Here is a 12,218-nt window from a genome sequence, read left to right on the forward strand (position 1 = left end):
AAGATAATAAATTTTTGAGACCACTTTGCTATTTCCACATGTTTTGATCTCCAGCTTTAGCCACCAAGATTGATGGCTCGGGGGACTTGGCTAAGGGTGGAACATCCCAGCCTCTGCCAACTCTCCATTGTCACATCGACACATCCAGATCCGGGGTTGTCACAGTCCCAGCCCCTCGCCATTGTTGAACTGGCCGACCCTTCTCTGACCCAATGTTATCTTTCTAAATTGAATGCAGTTACATCTGGTTAGGGTTTTAAGGGTAATTTTTCCTTTTTACTGAAAGCTTTTTATCAATCCCATCTCTAAATCAGAAAGTTGTTCATGCGTGAAATATATACAGTGCAGATGAGGGGCAATCAGGCTAACAAAGCACATTCCTGGGTAGTGAGGAATTTTTATTCACCTCTCTGGTCCTCCTCCTCCTAACATGCATTATGGGAGACTGCATCCTACAGTACTCATGGACTGTGGTGCAGTCGGTGAATCCAGTGTCCACTCCAGCCATAATGTGGCTTTCTTCCGGGTTAGCCAGCTGACTCCCAGGGACTGGATTCCTGCTCTCAGGTTGTATTTTTGTTCCAACGCTTGCACATGTTATACACTACACTCCAGGAGGCTTTCTACAGCTTTATACTTTTAATAGGGTGGCCAGTCCCTCTCTGAGTGCCTAGGACTTTCCTAGTATTCACACTGAAAATTCTGTGCCCTGAGAAATCCCTTCAAACCAAGGCAAAACAGGACATCAGGAAAACTGATGGAATGAAGCAGAGAGATTTTCATGACCACAACTGAAAAAAAAAACAACAAAAAAACACTGAAAACCTCTAACCAAAAATACTGAAATAAGATTTTTTTTTAATGTAAGTACCTACAAGAGGCATAACATAGGATTTCATAGCGCACAGAGCTTCCTCTTGCAATGTTAAGTCATGTCAGGTGCTGACAAGACAATGGGGAGCAAGAGACAGCTAATCCAAGCAATTACATCCAGTGTGGTATGTGCGATAGGGGTGCTCAAGAGGGAACAATCTAGTTGTAAATAGCGGAAGAACATTTCCATGTCTTTCATAGCTCTGAGGTGCATGGCATTTCTTTCCTGATATAAGACATGATGAAGTGCTTTTTTCTAGGAGATACTTTACTTGTGACCAGCCAAAATGTCAAAGCTACGTTTTTCACCACGTTACCATGCTACAGAGAACTTTATTTAGGTTTCCATCATTCCAGTCTTGCACTAATTCCAAACTAGGAACTGGATGTTCTCCTTTTAGAGGGCATACACATTTCAAGATTTAAATCTAGGATTCAAAGCATTTTTAACATAGGCTCTAAGTTAAAGTTCAAATCTTATTGAACACAAGCAGGACTAAAAATCCATATGGCCAGTTCCAGCAGAGCAAACAGCTTGGAGTTCAGCAGCTGGTTTGTTCAAACAAGATAACAAAGTTCCCTTGACTTAGAGCATACTTCAAATATTTAGTTTCTCAGTTCAAAGTGTTTCTGCTGGAGTGTGGTTCATTTTTATATCAGCATGATAAACTGCAACAGTAGATTTATACTGTAGATGTTTTAATTTTTAGGAATGTATTTCACTGTTTGGTTTTTGTGTGTGTGTTTTTTAAGACTGAGCTGTTTGTAGTGAAACAGTGTCACTACATGGTCAGGAAGCCTCACTGCAGTGTGTCTCTGTCTCTGGTATGAACACGTAGGTTTATACAGTCACTTCCTTGCCTCTCTTCTTAATAAACCTACTCTTCCAAGGCACAGAATTAGGATGCAATTGAGGTTACTTTTTCAATAATTTTCTTTGGATCACATTCATTAGCTATTATCTTTTTAACAACACATCATACTCAAGTCATGTGATAAATGTAAACTAATTCAAGGCAAGAGGAATCAACAATAATAACATCAGACTTGTCATTTGGGTCAAACTGAGTGTATGATGTTATGGCACCTTGGCCCTTAAAATCCTTGCTTGTTCTAGTAAAGCAGGGAGATAGGAAAGAATGGAAGTGTAGGAAGAGAGATTAACAACAGAAAATCGGGGCCAGCGCTGTGGCAAAAGTGGGTTAAAGCCCTGGCCTGAAGCACCAGCATCCCATATGGGTGCCGGTTCGAGACCCAGCTGCTCCACTTCCAATCCAGCTCTCTGCTATGGCCTGGGAAAGCAGTAGAAGATGGCCCAAGTCCTGGGGCCCCTGCACCCATGTGGGAGACCCGGAAGAAGCTCCTGGCTCCTGGCTTTGGATCGGTGTAGCTCTGGCCATTGTGGCCATCTGGGGAGTGAACCAGCGGATGGAATACCTCTCTCTCTTTCTGCCTCTCCTCTCTGGGTAACTCTGACTTTCAAATAAATAAATAAGTCTTAAAAAAAAAAAAAGAAAATCTTTTTCTGTTGGTTTTTTACCAACTTCATCTTCCATACACAAAAAGGCATCAACACCCAATGAGGGCTGTGGGGGGTGGCCAGGGACAGGAAATGGCCACAACCACCTGAAAAACTTTTAAAATAACAAATGGTCATTTTTCTTGAAACCTTAAATTTATTTCAAACCACTGGACTTCATATTACTAACAATGTCAGTGAAGACGGAGGACATCTGGTTGCATGATCAAGACATCTGGTTGCATAGAAATGCATAAGGGAATCAAATCTTCAAAGCAGAAGCCCTCCCTCCATAGAATCACGCCAAGGAATACTTACCACCTGCAGTGGCTGGGAAATAGCAAGGATTTGAGTGAAGAGGAGAGTGTCATAGGAATTGGACTTTGGAAATACAAAATAATCCCAGAAAATGAGTTTCCAACTCTTTTGAAAGGAGGCATTTTCCATTTTAACAAAATTTGGCATCTGAGTGATTCAGTGAGCAGTAGGAAGGTGGGAAAACAAGAGAGGAAGGAGATAGAGGGAGCTGGCTTACAAAAATCTGCCAAGTAAGGCTTGAACCATCATCTGTTGGCAGCAGAAGACTCTCAACCTCAGTTACTAGCTCAGTTGTTTACTCTTCTGTCTGTCCATTTATTAATTTATTCAGACTTCCAACCAACATGTTTATGGGTGTCAAGGATATACAAGCACCTTTGCTTTTCAAAATATCATATCCTGTTTGATGGCAAAGGCATCTAAATAAACAAATGTAATATCGCATAAGTGCTATGATGAGATACACACAAAGCACCTATCAAATGAAAGAATGGATTGAAGAGGGACAAATACCCTTGGGTGAAAACCAGGGCATAAAATTTGTTAGTAACAAGTGTTATATTCACTTGCATGGATTCAAATATTCTTTGCATTAAAAAATTACCTTTTAACCTTTTAATTTCATTTTCCATGAACTTTTTGAAATATTCTCATACATATATTTTATAACTAGACTTATAACCAGTCCACTATTATTTTTAAAGCAAAGTTCAACTACGAAAAAATATTTATCCAAGACATCATGAATACTAGGTACTCTGTCCATAGCACCTTATCCTCTTCTTTCCCACCTGTTGCAATCAGTAAGCACATATTTCGTTACACATATATTTTTGACTATCTGCTTCTCTTACTAGGCTGCAAGTTCAGGGCAGGAATCACATCTATTTTCTTCAAAACAGTGCATCCTGCATCTCACACTGAATTTAGTACATAACAGTACCTTAACCATCTGTGAAAAGAATACAATATGCCCGAATATCATTTTAAAAATCTCTACATAAATGCCCTCAGAAAGGAGGTGGTGGCGTAGCTGGTAAAGCTGCTGCCTGCAGCACCAGCACCCCATATGGGTGGCGGTTAGAGTCATGGCCGTTCCACTTCTGATCCATCTCCATGGCCATGAAATCAATCGGAAGGAAGGAGGGAGGGAGGGAGGGAGGGAGGAAGGAAGGAAGGAAGGAAGGAAGGAAGGAAGGAAGGAAGGAAGGAAGGAAGGAAGATGGCAGCACCACCATTCCAGATGCTCCTCAGTATGAGCAGGTCACCTTACATGAGCATCATCTGCAGCCTGGGGTAAGGAAGATGCTAACAGGATACACCTGAGGCTCCAGGCAGTGGAAGAGAAGGATGGTGATGGAACCAATTGGGAGAGAGTGGCATGATCAAGAGCAGCATTCTCCTTATTATGTCCATCTATCTGAAGGATCAGGTATCATCCCAACTCACCTTGCATTCCTGGGGGACCTGGTCTCCCTGGATCTCCCAGCAGGCCTCTTGGCCCAGGGTCCCCCACTTCTCCCGGATGGCCCTCCAGCCCAGGTATCCCCTGGCCACCTGGATAAAGCAGACATACAGATGACTGATAGTTACATTCGCTAGGAGAGTCATCTACATTCATAGTACCTAGGTAAGTAGGAACATCATTTTATTACCTTTTCTTCCTAAATCTCTTAACTCAAGGGAGAAAAATACACAACTTCAGAAGGAGAAAATCCACTTCCAAATGAACAAAATTGCCAATTATAAATTTCTCCTTTTTCTGAATCAGCAGAAAATAAGTTCATTAAAATATCATTTTCAAACATGGTATTTGTCTTAGGTCTCCAGGAGAAACACTAACAAACCCAGCATCCTGAGTGGCAATTGGAATGCAGAGGGCTGGACAGGCATTCCTCTCTTCGGGCCTTCACTTTCTGTCTGGTGCCATTCTAAGCACGCCACACCTGCTGTCTTAGTTTGTGCCCACTCTGTGTAACTCAGAGTAGTAGGACCAGCTTTATAGGGGAGGAATCATGTTTAGGTGGCCTGTCCAAAGTCACCGGTCTGGGAAGTGTCAGAGTCATATCTAAACGTAGGTCTACATGAAGACTGGTTCTTTCTAACACACCAAGAGAAACAGGAGTGCTCTGGAAGTTTCCAAATGTACCTGGATACCCTGGTGGTCCAGAGGAGCCAGGTGATCCTGGCCTTCCAGGTGGTCCTCTGTGCCCTTGAGCACCAGGCAAACCTTGGTCTCCGGGGCCTCCAGAATGTCCTAAAAGAAGGAAGGATCAAATATTTGAGCCGTGGGGACTGCTCCTGAGACAGTGGATCTATCAAACTTGAGCGTCAGCCCTTGCTTCATTTTCTACCCTGATTCTCTTATTTTTAAAATTTGCACTGAATAGGAAGAAGATATTAAGGAAGTACTGAAAGCAAAACACCCCTAATCCCACCACCTTAACACAGTTTCCATATATATACACTTGTGCAAATAATACCATAAATTTTATATTCTAGTTTCTAAAATTGTCATTGAATCATAACTACTTTTCCAAGTTTGTCACAATTTTTCTAATTATCATGTTAAAATAACTGGCTGCTATCTTAATGAGTCCCTCTTAATTAAATTAACTAATTTTCTCCTCCTATGGGCCACTCAAGTTATTTCTAACTCTTTACTGCGATAAGCAGTACTTTTTACACATCCTTAACCAACTTTTTCTTTTAAATTGCTTCTCTAGAAAAAAATTCCTAGGAGTAGACTTTCGAGATAAATAGTTTAATAATGTAATTCTTTAGAATGTATTTTTAAATGCTGATGTATTTTAAAGTAAATCACAGCTATTGTGCAATTCTACCTCTAAATATTTCAGGAAGTAATTCTGAAAGATAAGAACACTTTCCTGTGTTGCCTGATATTGCAGCCAAGAAAATTAATAACAATCCTTAATATTATCTAATGTTTGTTCCATGCTTGAATTGCCCCAATTGTCCCCTTAGCATCATTCACAGTTGAACAACCCCACCGAGTTCCATTCCAGAATCACATATTTGATCAAGTGGACATCTCTCTTACATCTTTAAAAATCCAAAACAGTCTCCTTTTCACATCAGTGATATAACAACGACAGCAATTCAGTCCTTCTCTGGTCTTCTGGGCGGAACTGCCCCACACTGGTTCTTGATTCAAGTGACCAGCAGTGTAGACTAAACGTTACCCTGCTTCACACTGCTACATCCACCCCACAGGTGCCTGATCACAACCCCAACAGCATGCTCTATTCTTACCAAGTACCTGCTCCTTCATTGGCTTTCTTGCTAATTTAGTAAGGATAAAATGACATTTCAGACACTTTAAGTTACATTCCTTTGATTACTAGAGAGGATGACTAATTCATGTTTATGGGGGATACCAACAGTCCATGCAGAAAATCAATGATTGAATCTGCAAGTCAAATAAGGTTGCCCCTCAGTATCCTTGGGGGATTTGTTCCAGGATGCTCCCTTGTACACCAAAATCTGCAGATGCTCAACTCACTCTATAAAATGGTGTTGGATTTTCATATAATCTACATATATCTTCCTGTATACTTTAAATCATCTCTACATTACTTATAAAATTGAATACAAGGTAAATCCTATATAAAAAGTTGTTATACTGTGTTATTTAGGGAATAATGACTACACTTGAAAGGCTGCATGGATTCAGTATTGATTCAATTTTTTCAATTGCTGATCTGTAGTTGGTTGACATACCCATTACTGATCATAACAAACAGCAAAAAAGGCTGTGTTCACTGAATTTCACATCAGCTGACCTCACTGTGTAATCTTAGTTAACCTGAAAATGTGGCTGCCCTAAGGTAAGGCAACATTATGCTCATCTCCAAATAAAAACGTTGAAGTATTAAAAGATTCATGTCTCAAATTTGTACTTATGTTAATAGAACTTTTGAGTTCAGCTGTGTTCTATTTTAACTGTAGTTGAAGTGGGCTGGGGTAGATGGGACTTAGCTCAGTACAGTCTTACACAATACTGAGACAAGCTGCAGATCGATGCTTTCTCATTAAGCTCTTTCAATTCAGCCTATTCCAGAAGTAGGGTATTTAGGTAAATTATGTGCTGGTAACAACAAATAATTCAAAAATTCTGTGGCCAGCATTGTGGCATAGCAGGTTAAGCTGCCATCTGCAATGTCAGCATCCCATATGGGTGCCAGTTCCAGTCCCAGCTGCTCCACTTCTGATCCAGCTCCCTGTTAATGGCCTGGGAAAAGCAGTGGAAGATGGGCCAAGTGTTTGGGTCCCTGCCACCCAAGTGGGAGACCTGGATGAAGCTCCTGGCTTTGGCCCGGCCCAGCACTGGCCATTGCCACCATTTGGGAAGTGAATCAGTAGATGGAAAATCTCTCCTACTTTCTTTGTAATTCTGATTTTCAAAATAAATAAATAAATCTTTCCAAAAAAAATTCTAAGTAAAAGACTTGTCATATGGGAAAGGGAACAATTTAAGTAGCGATAACCACTGGAGAAAAGGCAAACTAGGCCAGGACAAATTTTCTGAAAAAGTCAGCCTATGTATAAAATAGCTCAGCTTAATGACTTTTAACTTAAAATTCTAACTGACTTCAAAGGCCTCAGTTTTGGACTACTTTGGGCTTATGAAATCTTACTGTCTTCAGAGTTTACATAAATATACCTGAAAGTGTGAAAAAAAAACTCAATATTTTGCTGACTGATGATGATAACAACAGTTTATATTTGTGTAATAATTTTCAGTTTACAAATTTCTTTGGAGATAGCTCATTTGATTCTCTGAGCCATCCTGCAATGTGTATATGGCCAGAGTATAAACAGGTAAACTGAGCCCAGAGAAGATAAGCAACCTGCCCCAGACCACACACACCCCAGAGCAATGGAGGGTGACTTCCAGCCACTGTTTTCCTATCCGACACTCCTCACATAAAGCTAACCTCAGTTCCATTTTCCTTTGCAAACATACACTCCATTTATACACGTCAGTTACAATAGTATGTGATCAAAATATATTTGTCCCTATCAGAGGCAAAAGCCCCACCTGAAAGAGAGGAGGAAAGAAATGGAAAAGATGATGTGCCATGGTAATTTTGTATATCGTAGGATAAAAATAAAGAAAATAAAACTTCCCATAATAGTTCTGCTCAGATATTCTGTTATTTGAAAAGAAATATGTTTATTGGCAGAGGGAGTTTTAAAATAATGAACAAAATATAATACAGAGTCTTTTGGTTGACAATGCACACCTGGTTGCTAAGCTGACTCCTCTCAGCTACATGTCCTTTGGCCTAACTTATCTATTTACTCAAGCCCCTGAGAATGGACATAGGCTCTGTCCATGCAGTGGAAATCCCAAGACCTGTCTCTTGATACCCTTGTCTGATTATTGACTTAAGATAAACTCTGAGGAGTCAGATTCCTCAAAGGGTATGCATATTTGAAATACTGATTCATGCTGCCAAAAGGCTCAGAAAAGGAGGTGAATTTATACTTCCACTGTTTTCTGAAAGGGAAACATTCCCTTACATATATGAGTGTAAACATATATGAGTGCAAACATATGAGTATAAATTGATACAGCAGAATATCCTAAAATCACTCTCCCCTCTAGAAGTTGAATTCAAATTGTGCTCTGTTGGCTTAAGCTCAAGTGATTTTCCCTGGAGCTGTACAGAGTCCAATGCCTCCCTTCTGATGTGCATCATCTTAGGTGGCCAACCTGGACCCAACTGTGGACAAGACTTCCCTGGGACCTCACAATCTGTTCTGAGGGATTCCACATGAATTGCTATGTACGAAGTATTGTTGTTCTGAGCAACATAGGTTTTTAATGATGGCAAGGTCTTATGTTTGTTTGGTTTGGTTTTAGTTAATTAGAGTAGATTCAGTGATAGCTTCTCAATGGTGCATACCTTGCATTCATTCACTTCTCTCAGTAGGAAAGAAAAGGCTGGAATAGTAACCTGGGGCTGTTTTCAGTATGAGTGGTTATTGATTGCTCATTCATCAGTTTTAATTATAGAGATTACAAAATAGTCCTTTTCAAACTAAATCACTCTTTTGTTTATTTTAATAAGACAAATATTTAAGTATACCTTGATATCCAGGGCTACCTGGCTCACCCTTTGGGCCAGGTGGACCAAACTGACTGGCAGGATCACCTTTGTTTCCTGTAAGGGATAAAATGCACAGGACATTATTTAAGAAAATCTGACTTGCTCTCATATAAGTGACTTAATATTTTCATGATGTTTGTGTTTATGGTCCATCACCAAATATTTCAGAAGACTTCTTTAAATACTAACTTTCTAAACCAGAACAAATAGAATATAGACGCGAGATGGATTTAAACTCTATACACATGCCATGGCCTGGGAAAGCAGTACAGGATGGCCCAAGTCCTTTGGCCCCTGCGCCCGCATGGGAGACCTGGAGGAAGCTCCTGGCTCCTGGATCCTGGATCCTGGCTTCATATTGGCGCAGCTCCAGCCATTGAGGCCCATTGGGGAGTGAACTGGCGGATGGAAGACTCTCTCTCTCTCTCTCTCTCTGCCGCCCCTTCTCTCTCTGTGTAACTCTGGCTTTCAAATAAATAAATAAATAAAATCTTAAACTCTATACATACAATTTTATAGTTCATAATCATCAAAAGAAACTATAAATCTCAATATTTGTGTTTCAAATTTAGGTTTCTGCTTAAGAAAGTTCTTGTCATTGAGTGACGATATCTTTATATTATGTCTTAGAAACCAAAAGCAGAGATCTTCACTGGGTCTACTGCTGCCATCACATTTCAAGCTTTCCTACGACACAGCTCAGCTCAGTGTCCTTGTAAAAATAAAATCGCAAAGGCACACTTTATTGATGACTTGGCCAGGGACAGCACATAGATAGGACTGTCATTGTTCCACGGTGCTGTGTAACAACGCTATAGGAGGCATCCACATACAAGGACCTGGTATTCAGGAAAGTTAAAAAAAAAATAACAAACAAACAAACAAACAAACAAACAAAAAAACCAGAGCAGAGCCTAGAGAGCAGTGAGAAACCCTGGGTCACCTAGAGGCCAAATTTCTTTAGTCTTACAGTCTTGCAGAGCCGTGTTGCCTCTCTGGGGGTTCTATGAACCATTTCATACCCTCAGTACCTTGAGTGCATTACATTGCAAACATGGCCTAGTAGAAGTACAAACAAAATCTAAGATAGGTAAAAGTACTATAAAAATTTTATAACAAAGTGGAAGAGGAGTGAGTTCTGAATTCTAAAGCTATAAAATATCAAAATCCAATGTGAAGACACCCCCATTTGTAAATATTTCTGAAGAAGAGATCCAGATGATTCTTTCTGAATAACTAAACAAAAACAATTCATGTTTCCTTACAGTGATTATCACAATATTGATAGAGTAACTCTCAAAGTGTAAAGCATGGGTCACTGGTGGCAAGTGAGAGGATATAAGGTGGTACATTCATCAGTGTTTTATATTTGAATATTATTAAAATTAAAATTATTAAAGTGTAACAGCACATGTAATCTGTGGATTCACAGGTGGATGAGGTTAAGACTACAATTTAAAAGTAAATCATTTTAAAGTAGATTTGAGGAAACTATTAATTCAGTGGCATATTAAGAGAGTGAAAATATAAAAGGTTTTATGTAAACATTGCAATATAAGATATCCTTATTTTTGTTTACTTGTTTATCTGGATGAGGGTTAATGAAACTTCCCTTTCCATATGAATGTTTTTAACCTTTGGTTGACTTCCCATTTTGATTTCTTTGAAAACCTGATAGATGTAGCATGTCAGTTCTGTTATAAGGCTACATTGTTCTTGGCACACACTGGACAAAAGCCTATGGGACCACATCTAGTGGACACATTATTTTGTTAATAAAATTTTCTGGAAAACAGCCACCCCCTTTGCTTACAAATGCTACAAAAACACAGCTGAGCAGTTGTGACTGAGACCACACAGCCCACAAAGGTAAAGATTTCTATGATCTGATCCTTCAATGAAACAAATTGCTTACTTTTGGCTTATGGCAAAAATAATCCAATTGTAAATTAAATCTGGCTAGGGAATTCTTAAGTGAATTCTTAATACATGGGGTCAAGTCTGGCTTTGACCTCCATGTCCTGTGATTCTTGTAATTAGCATTGTGCCTGTGGAGTTCTTAGAAGTGATACTGGTTCCTGTGGGACATGAGGCTTACAAGCCAAGGTGAACACTGTCACCAGTGTGGATCTAGTCTCCTTGCACCTGAGTCGTGACTGGTGGGGCTACAGTCACTATGGGTAGCTCTAAGGACTCACACTGAGGAGTAAGACTTGATGAGTGCATGGGAACCACTTAGATCTTGAATAATTCACTGTCTACTGGGGTCTCAGAAAAGTCCCTTGGGTGTTGCAGTTGATATTGTTTGTTTATCACGCAAAACATGCTCACTCACAATGTTACAAGAATCCAGGACTATGAGTTTAACAGAGAGCTGCTTTATTTTCAAACCATACCTTTAGGTCCTCTTTCACCATCAAGTCCTGAAAAGCCAGGAGGACCTGGGGAACCTGGCTCACCCTGACAGTGGAATAAAACAGAAGTGAGACCCAAATTAGATTTCCAATACTAACGGCACAAGCATGACATGACCCAATAATAATTTATGTGACCAACTTGGCTTTTATAATCTGCAGTATAGTAAAGAAAATTGGAAGTATTTTGCAAGCATAATACTACAAGTGTCAGGCTTGTAAGAGCTGATAAAAATCTGGATTTAGAACTGTCAGTACCAACAGGTTGCATCCCATTCTCTGCAAATGGATGCAAAAACAATAATGGTATTATAGAACTCAAATTAGAAATCAAATCACACTAAAAACCTTAAAAATCCATTTTATTCCAAAAGATATATAGTAAGTCATAGATTGTTCATAAGAGTGGTGGAGGCTACAACATTGATTGTGTTTCCTGGCTTCTCAAGGGGTATTTTACTCATCATTGAAAGACCAGACATATTTAAATAAAAATCTGTGACATCTGAAATTGGATCAGAGGGTAAATGATGACTCTTTATAGGTATCCTAAGAGCAGAAGAACTGCGTTGTCTCTTCCCTTACACAGTAATCCCTTACCTGGTCTCCCGGAAATCCTGGAAAACCAATGATTCCTCTTAGCCCTGGTGAGCCTGGCGGACCAGGGGGACCAGGAAACCCTGGTTGTCCATTTCTGCCAGGCTCCCCTCTGTGGAATCCAGGTGGTCCATGTCTTCCTGGTTCTCCTCTTCTCCCTTGCATCCCAGGACTTCCTTTATCACCTGACGAGGTTGGAAGCATTACAAACCCCATGGCAGAAATCTTGAACTAGGCAATAGTCATGAGGAGGGATTTGATCTTGCTTTTAAGGGAGGAAGTCATAGGTAGTGGGGATCCTGAGTCTTTCCCCAAGTCACATCACAATAGTTTCTGGTTTCAGTGGTCTCATTATAAAAA

The 12,218-nt window shown here is 40.0% G+C and overlaps 1 protein-coding gene across 5 annotated transcripts in view; it reads right to left on the minus strand.

The window, feature by feature from the left end:
- The window catches only part of COL4A4 (collagen type IV alpha 4 chain), a 165,933-nt gene that overhangs the window by 32,237 nt on the left and 121,478 nt on the right, over positions 1-12,218 (minus strand). For all 5 annotated transcript variants that reach the window (XM_062192960.1, XM_062192969.1, XM_062192941.1 and 2 more), the window contains 5 exons: positions 11,862-12,043; positions 11,244-11,307; positions 8,827-8,901; positions 4,860-4,967; positions 4,160-4,267 (listed from right to left, as the gene is read on the minus strand). In XM_062192960.1, coding sequence (XP_062048944.1) covers positions 4,160-4,267; positions 4,860-4,967; positions 8,827-8,901; positions 11,244-11,307; positions 11,862-12,043 — 537 coding nt within the window. The remainder of the gene's footprint in view (positions 1-4,159; positions 4,268-4,859; positions 4,968-8,826; positions 8,902-11,243; positions 11,308-11,861; positions 12,044-12,218) is intronic.

This window comes from Lepus europaeus, chromosome 1, assembly GCF_033115175.1.
Source record: "Lepus europaeus isolate LE1 chromosome 1, mLepTim1.pri, whole genome shotgun sequence".
NCBI lineage: Eukaryota > Metazoa > Chordata > Mammalia > Lagomorpha > Leporidae > Lepus > Lepus europaeus.